Below are 20,916 nucleotides of genomic sequence, written 5' to 3' on the forward strand. Positions count from 1 at the left end.
GTTCACCAGCTTATTAAAAATGGAAACAGGCATGTTGGGAGAGGTACGTCTCGACCATTGGGTGCCATATGGCACCTTCCCAAGTCTGGACGAAGATCAGACGTGTTTGTGGTACCAGACCCCAACAGGTGTTACTGGCATTAACATCAATGGCGGGTTATCTATCGACACAAATGCAGTTGCTGAGCACTATGCTCGAGCTTCCGCATCAGTGAATTATCCCCCAACATTTCCCACCCTCAAAAAGTGGATGGAAATGAAAGCCCTCTCGTTCACTGAATGTCACAGTGAACCCTATAAAGCTCCATTTACAGAGTGGGAGCTCCCCAACATCGTTTCACATTGCCCCGAAACATAGCTATCAGCTCGTTAGCCTCACCAACATTCTTTGTAAGCTGTTAGAACATACGCTAAGTCGATGGTTGTGTTGGGTCCTGGAGTCACGTGGCCTACTGGCTCCATGCCAGGGCAGTTTCCGTCAGGGTCACTCTACCATTGATAATCTAGTTTCCCTCGAGTCTTATTTACAAAAACCTGACAACACGACCTGGTGACATCATATCTTTGCCACATTATATGACTGGGGTCAGATCCCAATTTTTATCCAAAATTTCCTATTGTTCCATACTTTCTATGTCCAAGTTGGTGCCTCCCATTGGTCCCCCCCCCCCCCCCCCCCTCCCCCCCGCCCCCATATCCAGGAGAATGGGGTCCCGCAGGGCTTTTTATTGAGTGTATCTCTATTTTTGGTGGCCATTAACAGTCTAGCAGCAGCTGTCGGGCCGTTGATCTCACCTTCTCTGTGTGTAGACGACTTCTGCATTTCGTACTGTTCCTCCAGTACTGGTGTTGCCAAGCCACACATTCAGGGAGCCATCCACAAGGCTCAGTCATGGGCTCTAGCCCACGGCTTCCAGTTTTCAGCCACGAAGTCGTGTGCCATGCACTTCTGTGAGCAGTGTACCGTTCATCCGGAAACAGAACTTTACATTAATGGTGATCCCTTCACTGTAGTGGAGACATGTCGATTCTTAGGACTGGTTTCGATGCCCAATTGACGTGGCTTCCTGGCCTTCGTCAGCTGAAGTGAAAGTGCTGGCAGCACCTCAATGCCCTCCGCTGCCTGAGCAACACCAACTGGGGTGCAGACTGCTATACGCTGCTGAAGCTCTATGGAGCTCTTGTTCAATCCACCCCTTGACTATGAGAGTCTATTTTATGATTCAGTGGCATCCTCAGTGTTGCATTTACGTGACCCAGTGCACCACTGTGGTGTTGGACTGGCTACAGGAGCTTTTAGGATGAGTCTGGTGACCAGCATCCGGGTGGAGACTGGAGTCCCTCCATTGAAAGTTAGGCGAGCACATCTGCTCACCAGTTACGTTGCACACATTCATAGTTCTCCTGCACATCCGAATTACCGTCTCCTTTTGCCATCCGTGGTGGTTCATCTCCCGCATTGGAGGCCCAAGTCAGAGCTTAAGATTGTGATTCATTTCTGATTTCTTCTGTCTGAAGTGGAGTCCTTGCCTTTACCACCTATGCTCGAGGTCCATTCACCTGCACCTCCATGGTGTATACCTAAGCTGAAGCTTCGCCTGGACCTTTCATGTTGTCTGAAGGACTCAGTTAACCCCACGGCTGTCCGCTGTCACTTCCTCTCGATTCTTGACATGTACCGGGACCGTGAAGTGATTTACATTGATTTGCCCGATCGCTGATGGTCACTTTGGCTTCAAGTATGTTCATGGAGGACATATTGAGCAGGACTCCTTGCCAGATGGCTGCAGTGTTTTCACTGCAGAGCTTGTGGCCATTTCTCGTACTCTTGAGCGCATCAGTTCTTGCCCTGGTGAGTCGCTTCTTCTGTGTACTGACTCATTGAGCAGTCTGCAAGCTATCAACCAGTGCTACCCCGCCATCCTTTGGTAGCGACCATCCAGGAGTCCATCTATGCCTTTTAATGGTCCAGTCATTCCTTGGTGTTTGTGTGGACCCCGGGCCACTTTGGAATTCCAGGAAATGAACTTGCCGACAGGCTGGCCAAACAGACTACACGGAAACTGCTTCTGGAGATTGGCATCCCTGTAACTGACCTGCGATCATTATTACGCCTCAAGATTTTTCAGCTTTGGGAGACGGAGTGGCATAATCTGAGTACGCAGAACAAATTGCGTGCCCTGAAGGAGACTATGAATGTGTGGGAGGCCTCCACGCGGGCCTCTCACAGGGTCTCTGTGGTTCTCTGCTGGCTCCGCATTGGCCATACCTTGCTAACACATGGATACCTCCTCTGTCGTGAGGACCCACCTTGGTGTCACTGTGGCTCACATATGACTGTCGTCCACATCTTGCTGGACTGCCCACTTCTAGCCACTCTGAGGCGGGCTTTTAACCTTCCCAGCACCTTACCTTCGGTGTTGGTCAACAATGCCTCAACAGCAGACTTAGTTTTACGTTTTATTTGTGAGGTTTTTTTTTTTTAATCATACCATCTAAGGGTGGTCATTTAGCCTTCCCTCTGAGGTCACCATCCTCTCTCCATTTTAACTCTCACACTTTCTTTGCGTTTGTTTGTCTTGGTGGTTTGTCTTGTGCTCATCTCGACTTTTCTTTTTGGGGTTGACATTTTAGTGTGTTGCAGAGTGGCTGGCTCTTCCTCTTTATTATAGTGATTAGCCAGTTCGGACCATATTCTCTATGGTTTTAATACCGTCTTCTACTTTTCCTTGTGGTGTATGTTTTCCCTGTTTTTTGTTCTTTCCATTCGTTTTCTCTTTAGGTGTGGTTTTGGGTGTTTTTGTACCTTGAGCCTTGCTTGCGTCAGGAAAAAGGGACTGATGACACTGTAGTTTGGTCCCTGTATATCCCCATCTATTGATACTATACTTATCGAGAAATCAAGTGCAATGTGAAAAGAGGTTGCGGTGCTCTGCCGGCAGAGATATAATTATATTCTTTGCCACGGTAGAGGCGTGGGTGAGAAGGGGTCATCAGGGACATAGTCGCACATTTTCGATCACTACAATCAGATGTCCGAGTACGCCAGCAAGTATTGACGTGATTATTGTCTTCGTGCTTTGCTCTGATCGAGCATAAAATGGACAAGTTTCTTAAATGATACGTGCAGCCCTCCACGTCTGGTACAAGTGGGAGTGGCGGAAGTGAATCAGAAGAATCAGAATTGAAAAAAAAAATTGACTTTATGAACAATAAACCTGAATGTGTAATTTGTGACCCCCCTTCCCCCCCCCCCCCCCCCCCCCACCTTTTTTTTAAAAGACTTGGCCTTTTAATCCAATGCCACTTAAACATAGAAGGTATTAGCCGAGCTAAAAGTGAGGACCCATCTAAACTCCTTGTAGATGATGATATTGACGTAATTCTAATCCAGGAAGCACATGCTCCAACTATGGAAGACCTGGGTAGAAGAGGTAGGATCCATGGCTACGATCTTATGGGTGCTACATATTACAGTGTGTATTATGTTGCTTCCTGTATAAGGAGCAATATCGAGCATGCTCGTCTCATTTTGACAAATACAGAAAATGAGACCCATTATGTGTCTACGCAAGTGGAGGAGACCATTATAAATAATATTTACAAGCCACCAAATGTGCCATGGCCACTGGATGTTCTGCCAGTTACCGCCCACCCATTGATTTATTCTGAAGGTTTTGATAGTCACTACGGTCACTGGAACTATGCACGTAACAACGAGTGTAGTATTGCACTCAACAACAGGGCTGAATATGAAAATCTGTACCTGGTTTATGATGCCAAGGATTTGGGAACTTTCAGATTGGCTGCTTGACGAAGAGATTACAACCCGGATCTCTGCTTTGTGTCCCGGGACTGCAGAGGGTGCCCAGTGCCTGTATCCAGAGAGGTCATATTTAATTTCCTACACAGCCAGCACAGGCCAATAATCCTCGATATGAGGCTCTCTGTGCCAATAGCGAGATCTGTACCGTGATCCAGATAGAATTTCCATAGGGCTGATTGGTGGAGTTTTGCTGACCACCTAGATAAATATATCTGTTTTATTCCACCAGAGCCTAAACCCTACCCTCGATTCGTCGGGGCTGTTCTTACTGCTGGTAAGAAGCTTATCCCTCATGGATACAGAAAGGTGTTTGTGTGTGTGTGTCTCTCTCTCTCTCTCTCTCTCTCTCTCTCTCTATATATATATATATATATATATATATATATATATATATATATATATATATAATGGAAGGAAACATTCCACGTGGGAAAAATTATATATAAAAACAAAGATGAGGTGACTTACCGAACAAAAGCGCTGGCAGGTCGATAGACACACAAAATTCAAGCTTTCGCAACAAACTGTTGCCTCATCAGGAAAGAGGGAAGGAGAGGGGAAGACGAAAGGAAGTGGGTTTTAAGGGAGAGGGTAAGGAGTCATTCCAATCCCGGGAGCGGAAAGACTTACCTTAGAGGGAAAAAAGGACAGGTATACACTCGCACACACGCACATATCCATCCACACATACAGACACAAGCAGACATATTTAAATATGTCTGCTTGTGTCTGTATGTGTGGATGGATATGTGCGAGTGTATACCTGTCCTTTTTTCCCCCTAAGGTAAGTCTTTCCGCTCCCGGGATTGGAATGACTCCTTACCCTCTCCCTTAAAACCCACTTCCTTTCGTCTTCCCCTCTCCTTCCCTCTTTCCTGATGAGGCAACAGTTTGTTGCGAAAGCTTGAATTTTGTGTGTATGTTTGTGTTTGTTTGTATGTCTATCGACCTGACAGCGCTTTTGTTCGGTAAGTCACCTCATCTTTGTTTTTTTTATATATATATATATATATATATATATATATATATATATATATATATATATATATATATATATATATATATATATATATATAAAAATAAAATAGAGGGAAACATTCCACGTGGGAAAAATTTATCAAAAAACAAAGATGATGTATCAGGAAAGAGAGAAGGAGAGGGAAAGACGAAAGGATGTGGGTTTTAAGGGAGAGGGTAAGGAGTCATTCCAGTCCCGGGAGCGGAAAGACTTACCTTAGGGGGAAAGAAGGGGTATACACTCGCACACACACACACATATCCATCCACACATTCACAGGTGTCTCCTTGGTGAAATGGGAATATTCTCTCTTCAACTCCAAGGTACCAACTGTTTCTCACTTACCACAGTCACCATCTGACAACTTCCTCATCACCCAATTTGTCATGTTCTTTTCACATGTGAGAAGCATTGATCCCCTGATACCCATCCCCAGGTGTGATTACCAGTTGGAATGCACTTAGCAGCCATATGTGAAGACCTCCACCTAACTCGTTACAATGTACTCCCCATGTTCCAGTCGCCATCATAATCTTTCGCAGTCTCTTCCTTCCAGTTCTCCAAGAGAATCAGCCTGCTACCATCATTTAACAGTTATGGCTGTAAAACCATGGTTTTGAGGAGATTGATTTTACAGCAGAGCTGATAGCTGCTAACAGAGCCCTACATTTTATTAAACAGACCTGCTATGACTATGTTTTAATTTTCAGTGAGTAGTCTCCAGGCCATTAATCACTGTTATTCTTGTTACCCTGTTATTCACACTATGTGCAACCTTCTCTCTGAGTTTAATCGTAGTGCTTGCTCAGTTGTACTTCTCTGGGTCTTAGGTCATGTGGATATCCCAGGGAATAAACTGACCGACTGTTTGGCTAGAGAAGCGATACTTGGCTCAAATTCACTATGATGATCCCCAGTATGGATTTGCAGGTCCAAGTAAGGCCTGTGTTCACTTGTAGATTGAACAAAATTTTTTGGCTACTGCCCCCTCTATTAAACTCCACACTATCAAGAAGACTACTACTGCATAGTGCTCCTCCTTCCATTACTCCTGGAAGGAATCCACTGACATATGTCACATCTGCACCAGTGATATGAGACTAACCCATAGTTATATTTTATGTGTCAAGCAATACCCACATTGTGGTTATGAAGCCTTTAATGCCTTGACCATAATGATCAGGAGTGGAACGGCTCGCTTTGTATGCTGACTTTCCTATTTCCCTCATCCAATTTTTGTTACTTATGGTCCAACTGATGTCCATTAGATTTTTAGCCTTCTCACTCATATTGTCTGGAATTTGTGGACTAGAAGTCATTATTTGCGCTGTAACTGTCTTCGCTCTTAATTACGTTGGTGGTGATCGGATATGGGTGGGATTTCTCTCGCCGTGGGTGAGCCCTGGGAGATCGTTCGTCTGCTTGACTTATGCACCAGATCAATCCATTTATTTTTCTGTAAATTATTTCTCAGCATTAGTATTGCTTCCATTGCCTCAATTTGACTGCTCCTCTGAACCTTCATAATCAGAAAACGTTACTGGCAGATGTCACTAACTTCAAATGAACTATCCCTGAACTTAGAACCGATGACCTCGCTGTTCAGACCCTTAACTCTCCAACCACCCAAACAACACTCAAGCTGTCATAAACCCACTGTGTCCTCTTCTGAAGCAAGCTGGCTCACAACTATTCTTGGCGGTCCTTGATATTCTGAATATTGGCACTTGGACTGAGTTGACATTGGAGCTGGTCCCGTACATGTTTTATTGGGGACAGATCTGGGGATCATGCTGGCCATGGGAGTACCTCAACATGACTCTGACTGTACAGAGATACACAAGATATGTACAGACAAACATTGTCCTGTTGGAAAATAGCACTATGGTACTGTTGCATGAGAGTTAACACATGAGACTGCAGGATGTCCATGACATTACATCGTTTCATCTGTTCTCTCAGTCACTACCAGCTGTGACCTGGAATCCTACCCAATGGATTTCAACAGCATGATGCCAAAAGTAACACCACTGTACATGACCAACTCTCTGGAAGAATCAAATCTCTCCTAATGTTGATGCCATACTCATCGACAGTAATTGTCCAGGGTAGTGCAGAACCAAGATTCATCGCTGAACACAGTGCTACACCATTCATCAAAAGTGGTCACAGCAGCACTCCAAAAACAGTTGGGGTGTTAGCAGCTGCCTACACAAGGAATGGTAATTTTGTTTCAGACTGCTGCTGTTCCCAGGCCAATGGTTCTGGATAACAAAGGATGTTGCAGTGTAGTATACCCTTTTCTTGGAAGGCAGGCACAGATGGGAAGGAACTACAATGAGCTCAGTGCTCAGTATGGTAACCCTGTCCTGCTTTGGTCAGACATGGAAATCCAGGATCTTGACAATGAATATTGTCCTCGCATACCCATGCAGAGCAACTTTGGACTGCTGTCACATCTGAATGTCTTAAATATCTGGATATTACATGATACAACCATCCGGCCAAATGGAGACCCACAAAGAGATGCCTTTCAAACTCTGTCGGGTGCTGATAATGCTGTCACGCAAGTGTACATGTCATCTCCATGTCCTTCACAGTGATCACTCTACATCTGATGCTGTTCACACCCCCTTGCATATTTATCTGGTAACAACAGTAAACACGAACAATGCTGATGCTCTTTGGTGATCGTTCTACCTGTCGGATAGAATTGCAGTTTGAATCATTTACATATATGTTGATGGTGTGTATGGCTATGAAATTACATTGACCAAGTCTTCTGGGTACTTTCCTTTTTTTGTCAGGCAGTGTATACAAGGAAATAACTGCTACTTTTAATGAAACAACTGCTGCTTCTCTTATAGTAGTCAGTTGCTATTTTTATCTAATGCTTAAGAACCATTTCGTGAAATTAGCATCTATTTTTGTAAATCTACATCTGTGCTCTGCAAACAATCGTGAAGTTCATGACAGAGGGTACATCCCACTCTATCAGTTATTAGGGTTTCTTCATATTCTATTCATGTAGGGAGAGTGAGAAGAATGATTGTCTGAATGCCTCTGTGTGTACAATAATTATTCTTAGCTTATCCTCAAGAACCTTATGTGAGTGGTACATACGGGTGTAGTATATTCCTAGAATCATCATTTAAAACTATTTCTTGAAACTTTGTTAATAGGCTTTCGTGGAATAGTTTTTGCCTGTGTTCAAGAGACTTCCAGATCAGTTTCTTCAGCAGCTCTCCCATAGATCAAAGAAACCTGTGACCATTTGTGCTGCCCTTCTTTGTATATGTTCAGTATCCACTGTTAGTCCTATTTGGTACGGGTCCCACATATGTGAGCAGTATTCTAGAACTGGTCGCACTAGTTATTTGCAAACAGTCCCCTTTGTAGACTTATTGCACTTCTTCAGTTGTCTACAAACAAACTTAAGTCTGTCACTTGCTTTTACCCACGACTGAACCTGTGCGATTATTCCATTTCATATGTGTTTGTATGAGTTGGCAGATTCTAACAGTGACTCATTGATATTATAGTCCTAAAATACTCCGTGTTGTTTTTTTTTGTGAAGTGCATAATTTTACATTTCTGAACATTTAAAGCAAGTTACCAATCTTTGTACCACTTTGAAATCTTATCGAAATCTGACTGAATATTTATGCAGCTTCTTTCAGGTAGTACCTCATTGTACATAACTGCACCATCTGCAAAAAGTCTTGAGATTACTATTAACATTGTCTGCAAGGTCATTAATATACAACAGGAACAGCGAGGGTCCCAACTCACTTCTCTTGGGAACACCTGAAATTACTTCTACCTGTCATGATGACTCTCCATACAAGATAACATTCTGCATCTTCCCTACCAAAAAGTACCCAGTCCAGTCACAAATTTCTTTTGATACCCCATATGATCATACTTTTGACAATAAGTGAAGGTGTTACTGAGTCAAATGCTTTTCAGAAATCAGGAAATACTATATCTACCTAATTGCCTATATCCAAAGCTTTTAAGTATGTCGTGGGAGAAAAGTGCAAGTTGGGTTTCACATGATCGATGTTTTCGGAATTCCGTGCTGGTTGACATTGAGGAGGTCATTCTGTTCAAGATACCTCATTATGTTTGAGCTCAGAATATATTCTAAGATTCTACAACTAATTGATGCCAAGGATATTGGATGGTAGTTTTATCGATCATTTCTACTACCCTTCTTGCAGACAGGTGTGACCTCTGCTTTTTTCCAAGAACTGAGCAAGGCTCTTTGTTCAAGTGATTTATGATAGATCATAACAATACCAGAGAAGGAAAGTTGCTACTCACCATATAGCAGAGATGAATGTAAGGTTAGTTTGCATGTTGAGGGATTTGGGGAATGATGTTGAGGCAAGGTTCGAGGTTAAGAAATTCTGGAAAGTTAACAGGGGGTGGTTTGGAGGCAGTGGGGGTGGATCACGGTTGGATGAAGAAGTGAACTGAGTTAGGCAAGGTTCAATATTGGTCTTTGGTTGAGTCTGATTGGTCGGGTTGGTAGCGAAAAAGTGTTTCCACTGTAGGGACCGGGAGAAGGAGAGAAGGTCTTTAACTAGTCCAGCATGGTTGAATTTGGGAGTGGGGCTAAAGGTGAGCCCTTTGGAAAGGGCTGATATTTCTGTGGGACTAAGGCTTCTGGAGCAAAGGTTCATAACTGTGTTGCAGGTCTGTTTAGGTTCTGGCTTCTGTGTGGTGGTGGGAGTGAGTTTTGGAGGGTGGGGTAAATGTAGTAGGTCTGCGAGACAGGGTTTGTCAGCTATGAGGGGGTGTGGGGGAGGTTTGGAGGTGGTTGTAGAAGTGGTGGACAGTGGTATTCCGAGGCGGGAGTAGGAAGTGAGCAGAATGGAGAACTTTTTGAGGTAGTGTTGTGCATGTTGCTCAAGTTCCTGCAGGGCAAGGGTTTCAATGTGTGTGATGTTGAATTTGGGATTGCATAGCAGGAGAATTTTGCGAATGGAGAGAAGGTACTGCAAGGAGGATTGAGCTTGGTTGATATGGTTTTGCAGGACTATGTTGGTGAGGGCTAAGGATTGGCGGAATCTGAACAGGTGGAGGTCATTGTGGAAGGAGGGGTGGCAACCAGAGATGGGTAAATTGATGGAAAGTCATTAGGGGGGATTTCATGAGCCAAGCAACAAAACAGGAACAGTATGTGGGACTGGGATCTTTCCTCCAGAAGCCTTAGACCCACAGAAATATCGGTTCTTTCCAAAGGCCTCACCTTTTGCCCCACTCCCAAATTCATCCATGCTGGACTGGTTAAAGACCTTCTCTCTTTCTCCCAGTCCCTACAGTGGAAACACTTTTTCACTACCAACCCGACCAATCAAACTCGACCAAAGACCAATATTGAGCCTTGCCTAACTCAGTTCACTCCTCCATCCAAATGTGATCCACCTCCCACTGCCTCCAAACCACCCCTTGTTATCTTTCCAGAATTTCTTAACCTCGAACCTTGCATCAACATCATTCCCCAAATTCCTCAACATGCAAACTAACCTTACATCCACAGAAAGAACCGCAGTCCACCCTGTAAAAACTGATCCCGACCTTATAATCCTACCTGCTGACAAAGGCTCGTGTGTGTGTGTGTGTGTGTGTGTGTGTGTGTGTGTGTGTGTCTGTCTACTGCTGACAAAGGGCATAATGGGGAGTAGCAACTTTCCTTCTCTGATATTGTTACATTCCATCCTGGATTTTCCATTGTTTGTTTATGATAGATTATAGTTAGAAGAGGGGCTAACTCAGTTGCAAATTCAGTATAGAATCTGACAGGGATACAATTGGGCCCAGGAACTTTGTTCTCTTTTAATGATTTGAGCTGTTACTCATCACTGCTGACACTAGTACTTATTTCATGCATCTTTCAGTGTTATGGGATTAAAATGAGGCAATTTTCCTGAGTTTTCCTTTGTAAAGGAACATTTGAAAATGGAGTCAAGAATGTCAACATTTGCTTTGCTACCCTCAATTTCATTTCCTATCTCATTCATTAGATACTGGACACTAACTTTGGTGCCACTAACAACCTTTACATGTGACCAGAATTTCTTTGGGTTTTGTGAAATGTCATTTGGCAGTGTTCTGCTACGGTAACATTGAAGGCATCATGCTCTCTTGACAGCCAAATGCGTTTCATTCAGCACGTCTCTATCTATAGCCTACAATTTCTTTATGGTGACTGTATACCATGTAGAGTCCCTCCCATTACGAACTGTTCTACTGGTTACATAGATATCCAGTGCAGAGTTAGTTTTTCTTTTAAACTTGATCTGTAGTTCCTCTACATGCTCCTGCCCTGTGCTGAAAGTTTAAAGTTCCTTACTGAGAAATGACTAAATTTTTTTGTATCTAGTTTACTGAACATATATACTTTTCTTCTTGTATTAGTTGTCCTTTGTATCGTAGTAATCAATGTTGCCACAACCATGTCATGATCACTGATACCAGTTTCGATGTGGACATTCTCAAAGAGGTCAGGTTTATTTGTTGCCATTAGATCCAATATACTTCCATCATTAGTGGGGTTCCGAACTATTTGTGCTGGATAGTTTTCAAAGAAGGCATTTAGTAAAGTTCCTCAGGATGTCTTATCACGCCCACCAGCAACAATACTGTTATTTTCCCAATTAATTGTTGGATGATTTAAGTCTCCACCAATGATTACCGTATAATTGGGGAACTTGTGTACAAGTGAAATGAGGTTTTCTCCACAGTTTTTGGTTACATTAGGGGATAGTCTATTGGGTGATAGTAGGATCCAGTTATCATTTTTTGACCACTTCTGATACTGAGTGTTGCCCAAACAGTCTCAAATGCAGCTTCAGTTTCTAACTTTGTGGATTTGAATTTCTTGTCTATTGCGACAAATACACCACCTCCATTTCCACTTCACTTCTTCTTTCGATGTACAGGTAAATTTTCCCCAAAAATCTCACTGCTATCAATTTTGAGTTTCAATAAGTTTTATGTACCTAGTATTATGTGAACTTCACTGCTTTTCATGAGTGGTTCAAACACTGGTGGGGGGGGGGGGGGGGGGGGGGGGGGGGAATGCTGTGTGCGCCCCACATGCTGTCATATACCTGAGCAACAGGCTCTTAATATGTAGCGCATACTTGACCCATTTAGGAGGACCCTCCTGTTCTCAACCCTATGGCACAAGTCCAGGAATTCGAAGCCTAGTTTGTCACAGAACCTTCGAAGTCTCTGGTTCAATCTTTCCACTTGACTCAGAACAAAAGGGCCACAATCAGTTCCAGGGACAACGCAGCAAATTGAGAACTTCGTTAAAACTCCGTACACTAGGCTGATCTTCTCAATCTTCTCTGCAGTTGCTGGAATGGCCTCCAGTTGACAACAGACAAGACAGGTTTCACCAAAACAGGCGAATTGTGTGCCACTGGCCCAGTTTTATTGAAGGACAGCACTTCAAACTTGTCCCTGCAGCAAACTGGGGCAGTGGCTAAGTTGTATGAGGCATCTTTCAGTCCACAGTCAACTGTGAGTGCACTTTGGTTCAAATTGCACTTTTTGCAATATTTTTACTCCTTGAAAAGAGAATGGAAGCTTTTGGGAAATTGGTATATTGTTATTTTCAGTTAATTACATTGTGTTGTGAAAAGGGGCAAAGAGTGGTCAGTTGGAAGCCTCAGTATTTCACACAATGTTATCTTATACATTTTATGATCAAAATAAACTCCCACGCGAAATGCTTTCATAAAAGTAAATGAAGTTAAAGCATAAAAGTAAATGAAGTTTGCTTCCCAAGACTTTTGTATGTGCAGGAAAATGGCAACAAATTAAATGACTCTTTTCTCTCTCTCTCTCTCTCTCTCTCTCTCTCTCTCTCTCTCTCTCTCTCTCTCTCTCTCTCTCCCTCCCTTTTTCTTAAAAAAAATAAAAATAGAAAAAATTGCATCCCAGCATTAATTGGATAGCACATTTGGACCTCCATTTTCTTCATAGTCCCTAAAAGAAATCAGGTAAGTTAAAAGGAAGTAACACATTATGTGAGAAAAACATTGAAAAACAGAATGACTGCATGAAGGATTAAACACTTCACAATACAGCTTTTCATTTGAAGTAACCATATATAGATTTCACAAAGGCTTTCATTCTCTATATAGAGAAAAGTCTGATTCGAGTCTATGCACATGGGAGTTGACTGATCTGCACATAGGCTTCATACCATTTGACTACTATTCCAGTCAGGAAGAACTTGCCTTATGTTTATTGGCTAAAAGATCAAAATGACAAAGTTTTCAGTTTCTTGGAATCTGTTAGGTTACAAACTCGACATGTGTAAATAAACTTTCCTCATTTTCTAGTATTCTATCAGTTCCATGTGGAGTGAACTGGACCCCGCATAGTAACCTCAGTCCATTTCACAAGACCTACTTTTGTGTGACTCTGGACTAGTATGCCAAAGCTCCTCGAAATCAATGTTGTCGCCGGGTCTGTCCCATCCTTGTTAATCACCTGCACTTTGTGACACTTCACACACTGTGTAATTCTGTGTACATTATAATATTGTCTGACTACTTGGTATTAGATGATACTAAAGTTCATACTGAAAAAATGATATGTGTCATGTGTAATTACTTTTGAATTCTTGTTTTGTACAGTTCATACAACATTTATTATAATTTTGCTCATTACTTTTTTTCCATTCTGTTAACACACTGTTCTCATTTTTTTCATACTCTCAGTCTTTCTTGTTTGTTACCTTGATTATATGCTTTTCTGTCTTGAAACTAAAGAAAAGTGTATTCTGTGCATTCCATTGCTTCTCGTTTCCTAGCCCATGAATGAACCATACACATAAGTACAAATAATACAGTTGCAAATATATTGAATACAGATACAGTATGTGATCGAAAGCATCTGGAAACCCCTAAAAACATACGTTTCTCATATTAGGTGCATTGTGCTGCCACCTACTGCCAGCTTCTCCATATCAGGACCTCAGTAGTCATTAGACATCGTGAGAGAGCACAGTGGGGTGCTCCGCAGAACTCACAGACTTCGAACATAGTCGGGTGATTGGGTGTCACTTGTGTCATACGTCTGTACCCGAGATTTCCACACTCCTAAACATCCCTAGGTCCACTGTTTCTGATGTGATAGTGAAGTAGAAATGTGAAGGGACATGTACAGCACAAAAGCATACAAGCTGACCTTGTCTGTTGACTGACAGAGACTGATGACAGTTGAAGAGGGCCTTAATGTCTAATAGGCAGACATCTATCCAGACCATCACACAGGAATTCCAAACTGTATCAGGATCCACTGCAAGTACTATGACCATTAGGCGGGAGGTGAGAAAACTTGGATTTCATTGTCGAGCGGCTGCTCATAACCCACAATCACGCTGGTAAATGCCAAATGATGCCTCGCTTGGTGTAAGGAGTGTAAACATTGGACGATTGAACAGTGGAAAAACGTCATGTAGAGTGACGAATCACAGTACACAATGTGGCGATCCGATGGCAGGGTGTGGGTATGGCAAATGCCCGGTGACCGTAATCTGCCAGCGTGTGTAGTGCCAACAGTAAAATTCGGACGCGATGGTGTTGTGGTGTGGTCATATTTTTCATGGAGGGGCTTGCACCCCTTATTGTTTTGTTTGGTTCTATCACAGCACATGTCTACATTGATGTTTTAAGCACCTTCTTGCTTCCCACTGTTGAAGAGCAATTCGGGGATGGAGACTGCATCTTTCAACACTATCGAGCACCTGTTCATAATGCACAGCCTGTGGCAGAGTGGTTGCACAACAACAACAACAACAACAACAACAACAACATTTCTGTAATGGACTGGCCTGCACAGAGTCCTGACCCGAATCCTATAGAACACCTTTGGGATGTTTTGGAACGTCGAACGCCGACTTTATGCCTGACCTGAATCCTATACAACACCTCTGGGGTGCAGAATTCTTTGAAGAATGGGCTGCCATTCCGCAAGAAACTTTCCAGAACCTGATTGAATGTATGCCTGTGAGAGTGGAAGTTGTCGTCAAGGCTATGGGTGGGCCAACACCATATTGAATTCCAACATTACCAAAGGAGGGCGCCATGAACTTGTAAGTCATTTTCAGCCAGGTGTCCGGATACTTTTTATCACATAGTGTAATTGTTTATTTTAACATGGGAGTTTTTTGAAGCTGATCTGTAAATGTGTATATTTTGTTGGCTCAAATAAGACACTGTATGCCACTGAACTTCATCTGAAAGTAGATGTGTGCTTGTCACTTTGTTTCCATCCTCTGTGCCATTACTTAAACAATGTAACATAACTCTGGAGTAGATTTGAGTTGTTAATACATACAGTGATGCAGAATAGTAGAGCTGCTACTTCATTGATGTTTCAGATTCCTTTGTTAGTTTTTGCTAAGATCTTCATGACTCTTTCCTTACACATTTTCCATTTGGGATGACGTGTGGCAAGTTGAAATGGAGTGTTAGTATACAACTTGCTACTGGTTGCTCCTGATTCTTTCAGAGTAATTGCATTGCCCATTCTAGGCATTCAACAGTTGATTTGAGTTTTGATTTTAACTTCCCAATTCCATCAACACAGAATATACTATTCTGCTTGGTCTAACCATCAAACCAGTTGATATTATACTTTAAAATTCCTTATAAGCTATATTAATATTATTATTTTCTCTCATTCTTTCCTTCCAGAGCTAGATGATGATGATGACGACGTGAAGCCGTTTCAGCGTAAGAAGATTACTTATTGTATAATAGATGATGATGACGATGATGACATCCAAGAGATACCTATCGAGCCAGTACCATCAGTTTCTGAAGAACAAGAGGTTATTCCTGTAGAGAATGGGGTAGAACCTGAGGCTGTTGATGGCATACAACCTGAGGCTGTTGATGACATACATGAAAAACAAGTAAGCCTTGACTTCCTGGAAGATGCATTTCCCACTAAAGATAAAATGGTGAGCAGTGCATGAGACCATTCATCTTTTTATTTTGTTGTTATTTTATAGTTATTTATGAAATGGCAAGTTCTTGATTAAATTCTAATTAAAATTACTTGTGCCACTTGACCATTACCACAATATGTGGCAGCTACCATTGAGTTTTTGATGACACAGGCATACTACAGAGAAATAGAGGATAGTATGTAAATAGGATGAAAATTTTAAAGGTATATGCTGTCATCAGATGTTACTCGCAGGCAGCTGTGCTGCTCCAGAGTGAGTGCCACCACTCAGTTCATGATTATACTTTTAGAAGTAGTTGAACAAATGGAAGTAATGACTGAGCGAAGTGGTGCAGTGGTTAGCACACTGGACTCACATTCGGGAGGACAGCGGTTCAAACCAGCGTCCAACCATCCTGATTCAGGTTTTCCATGATTTTCCTAAATTGCTTTACGCAAAATCCAGGATGGTTCCTTTCAAAGGGCATGGCCGACTTCCTTCCCCATCCTTCCCTAATCCGATGGGACCGATGACCTCACAGTTTGGTCCCCTCCCCCAAATCAACCAACAAACCAGTGGATGTAACGATTAATTCATGTACATTATGTTAGAAGGGACATCCATTATTCCACATTTAAAGAGACAGGATGCTGGGGAAAGGTAGTAAGCAAAGGACAAAAAAGAGAAACTGTTGAAAAAACTTCTGGAAGTCAGTCAGTAAATCAGTTTGTCTTGCTATCTAAAGGAGTGGAGGAAAGGCCTCATCCAGATGTGGTTGAATATATGTTGAAGCAGAATATTAGCTTAAAGAAAAAAGACATGCCGGGATCAAATCAGAATAGGAGAAGAATACTTCTGCTTGTAGATAGCTGTAATGGGAGGGGTGTAGGACAGCAGCTTCAGGAGAAATTAAGTGCAGGATACCAGGTCACAAGTTTTGTGAAACCGAGTGCTAGCCTTAGCCAGGTGACAGAAAACTTAGGTCATCTATTCAGGGACTTTGAGAATGGAGATCAGGTAATTATAGTTGGGGAGCAGGAAACAGCCTGGCTATGAATCCAAGATATAATATTAGGAGTGACCTGGGTAAAATAGGAGCTAAAACTGGGCACACAAATGTAGTGTTTGTGGAGTTCTTTAGCACCATGATCGGCCCTGGGTAAACACTACTTAAGGCATGTTAACACTGAGCTGAAAGGGATGCTCCAGACACCTGCAAAATCTCTCATAAGTGGTGTTCCAGTTGATGCTATTAGTAGTTGGGGATGCACTACACATGGTCTGCACCTAAATAGGAAGGGGAAAGATATGTTAGCTTCTCTATTAGCAGATACTGTAAGGAGCGCCACATCACACAAGGGATGATCCCTGTGGTTAATGGGACCATGCACACAGGTTTTTTAGGTTAAAGCCAAAGTCCAGACAGACAACAATCAAGAAAAATAGAATAAAAGAAGCTTCATGTACAGTAAATATGGATAAAGCTAAGGGTAGTATCAATTTACCTCATCAAAATATCAGGAAATAAAAAATAAAGTATGTGTGCTGTTAGTGTGTTTAGATCTTCTCAAAAATAAGAATAAGAATGAGATTGATACACTTCATCTGTCTCAACACCATGTAAATGTAAGAATGGAAAGTGTCAGTATAAACAGATATAATTTAGCATCTTATGCTTTCAGATCTAACGTGGATAAAGGAGGAGTTGTCATTTACACAAAACAAGGGTATAAAAGCAAAACTGTAGAAGCAAGCATTTTGTGTACATCAGCACTTTGAAGTTTGTGTATGAGAATTACAGCTAGATGATGCAGTGTTGATATTAGCAGTAGTATACAGGTCTCCATTAGGAGATTGTGAGCTGTTCACAAAAAAAGTTTGAGTCCCTATTATGTTGTCAGTCAGACAAAAGGAAGTTATTAATCTGCGGTGATATCAGTGTAAACTTTCTAAGCAATTCTGATAAGAAAAGTGAACTACAAGTGTTATTAATGACATATAACTCAGAATCAGTGATAAATTTCCCTACATGTAGAACTCAAGACAGTAGCACTCTAATAGATAATGTATTTGCACAGCAAGAGGGTGTAAAACTGACACATGCTTTCCCTGTCATAAATGAATTATCAGACCATGATGGACACTTGATTAATTTACAAAATCTAACAGGGTGTACATTTCAGAAACCATTAAGTAAAAGTGTAAGGTTGCCCAACCCGGTATCTATCCTTTCAGAGAAAGTTTAAGAAATGTTAATTGGGGAGATGTGTAAAACGAATCAAATGATAATTGAAATATATTTCTTGATAAATTTATATCCCTTTTTGAAAATTGTTGCCCCCCCCCCCCCCTAAAAAAAAAAAACAACTAAATGTAACACCAAACAGTTTTCAAAGAAACCTTGGATTACTACTGGTATTAAAGTGTGTTAGAAAGAAAAAGAAAACTGTATGAGACAACAAGAATTAATAAAGACTCTGAAGTAATTTTCCACTATAAAAATTGTTGTAGCATACTGAGAAAAGTCATCAGAAAAATCAAGAAATATGTATGTTACAGATTCAGGCGATAAAATCAAATCAGTGTTGTTAGAAGGGAGACAGGAAAAGTAACCACTGGGGTAGGTAGTATTACTATTAAAGAGACCATTTAACCAACAGTATGCGAGTAGCTAACGTGTGTAAAAACTTTTCTTAATTGTAGGCAAAAAAAATTGGTGAGAATAGTTCAAAAGAAGAAGCCTTAACCAACAGTACACGAGTAGCTAATGTATCTAAACACCATTTCTTAAGTGTAGGCGAAAAAATTGGTGAGAATAGTTCAAAAGAAGAACCCAAGCTGTACATGGAAGAGTCAATTTTGAGAAATCTTAGTCAGATTTCTTTCGATCTAACAACCTCTTGTGAAATAACAGGGTGTATACGACCCGGGAGATCTGGGAAAAACCCGGGAATTTTTTCATCCAGCAGAAAACCGGGAAAAACCTAGGAATTGTTTAGAATTCCGGGAATTTTTCATTGTTTTAGTTTTCAGTTAAATTTTTGTGATTTTGACTGGTAAGAACCAATACTTTAACAAAGGATATTACTGTATCCCGCTTCTGCAGAATAATACTGCAGTAACAAAACATGACCAGGGGAAAAAAAAGAAAGAAAATAAAACTTAAGTTGCAAAGGAAATGCGCCATATACAACAACAAAACAGTGCTAATGCAAGCGCCTGCCAACAGCAAAATGTGTCAAAGGCTGTAGGAAGACTATGCAATGCTTTGTAACAAGTTGCCTCCGATGAGCGTGGCGTGACAACTGTTTAAATTAGATTTGTTTGAGCAGTAGCAGGCGGGCTCTTGCGCATGCGGAGTTGAGTCGCGTATGAGTAGTACATTCCCCTGCTTCTGGTTACAGATGTGTGGCTGGGCGCCACTACTTAATATTGCCCCAGTTCAGAAATTAGTAAATCTGGGGCTGATGCACAGAGCAGTCTGAGTTGTGGGGGGAGGTGGGTCGTCCCCACATGACCTGTGTTTACGTTTAGTGATCTTGTTGTTTCCTCTTCATTTATTGCTCTCATGTTAAATGATAACAAAACAGATTCTTGTGGCCGGAAGCTATCAAATGAATTAAAATATGTTTGCCTAATTACGGAAGGCTAAAATATGTTATTAGTTTTAGATTTTATTACCACCTAACTGACAGTCAAACATTAATCGCCTTACAGAAAAATGAAGTTATTTTGGCCGGTTTGCTAAAGAGATTTGGCTTTTATTTATCTTTTCGGTTGAGGCAGTCAATTTATTTGAAACGAAGTGTTTAATTTCACACTATTGGCTAGTTTCAACTGTTCGCTGCATTTCAAGTGCACGTATGGTATTATGCCATAATAAAGAACTAAACATGACATAATACAGTACTGGTACTCCAAGAAAATTTGCATACGAATGTGCATTTTAAGCTGAATTTTAGTATGGTTCACGAAATTCCGACGCTCATGAATTATCCTCTGATGTCTAGTTTCTTTTATGACATATTGTGAGTTCTTTTAATGTTTTACACATACGAACATATGGGCTTCCTTTGTCATTGTAGCTGCGCAAGCATGGTGACGCTCGGTTTCTGGTGCTGTCTTGCAACTGCTGAAACAAACCTATTTCTAACAGGTCGCGGGAAAAATTGCGAATGGTGGTTTGAAAAGCTTTACATTCAAAGGAAGATTTCCTTTTATGTAAGATGAGCTATGTGCGAGAATTTACCATGAATTCATTAAATCACAAAGCGTTTGACCTTCATTTATAAATCAACTCTTTGAGGACGACCATTTAGAAGAATTTCGAGCCCAGAAGATCAGACATATACGTCATTATTAAAAATTTAACTATATATAAAAACAAAGATGAGGTGACTTACCGAACAAAAGCGCTGGCAGGTCGATAGGAACACAAACATACACACAAAATTCAAGCTTTCGCAACAAACTGTTGCCTCATCAGGAAAGAGGGAAGGAGAGGGGAAGACGAAAGGAAGTGGGTTTTAAGGGAGAGGGTAAGGAGTCATTCCAATCCCGGGAGCGGAAAGACTTACCTTAGGGGGAAAAAAGGACAGGTATACACTGGCACACACGCACATATCCATCCACACATACAGACACAAGCAGACATTCTGCTTGTGTCTGTATGTGTGGATGGATATGTGCGTGTGTGCCAGTGTATACCTGTCCTTTTTTCCCCCTAAGGTAAGTCTTTCCGCTCCCGGGATTCGAATGACTCCTTACCCTCTCCCTTAAAACCCACTTCCTTTCGTCTTCCCCTCTCCTTCCCTCTTTCCTGATGAGGCAACAGTTTGTTGCGAAAGCTTGAATTTTGTGTGTATGTTTGTATTTGTTTGTGTGTCTATCGACCTGCCAGCGCTTTTGTTCGGTAAGTCACCTCATCTTTGTTTTTATATATAATTTTTCCCACGTGGAATGTTTCCTTCCATTATATTAAAAATTTAACTGGCGCATTTGTGTGATGTATCTTAGTGTAACAAGCGCAAGAAAGATCAACATTATACGTGGAAGCTTAGCTTCTCTTCCAGCTTATTAACCTTCGAG

General features: G+C 41.6%; 1 protein-coding gene across 3 annotated transcripts in view; it reads left to right on the top strand.

Moving 5' to 3' along the window:
• Positions 1 to 20,916, top strand: part of LOC124795127 (SWI/SNF-related matrix-associated actin-dependent regulator of chromatin subfamily A containing DEAD/H box 1 homolog) — a 168,695-nt gene that overhangs the window by 11,947 nt on the left and 135,832 nt on the right. For 2 of the 3 annotated variants that reach the window (XM_047259006.1, XM_047258996.1), the window contains exon 3: positions 15,572 to 15,840. In XM_047259006.1, the coding sequence (XP_047114962.1) occupies positions 15,572 to 15,840 (269 nt within the window). The remainder of the gene's footprint in view (positions 1 to 15,571; positions 15,841 to 20,916) is intronic. The other variant, XM_047259012.1, reaches the window with a different exon arrangement.

This window comes from Schistocerca piceifrons, chromosome 1, assembly GCF_021461385.2.
Source record: "Schistocerca piceifrons isolate TAMUIC-IGC-003096 chromosome 1, iqSchPice1.1, whole genome shotgun sequence".
Classification (NCBI taxonomy): Eukaryota; Metazoa; Arthropoda; class Insecta; order Orthoptera; family Acrididae; genus Schistocerca; species Schistocerca piceifrons.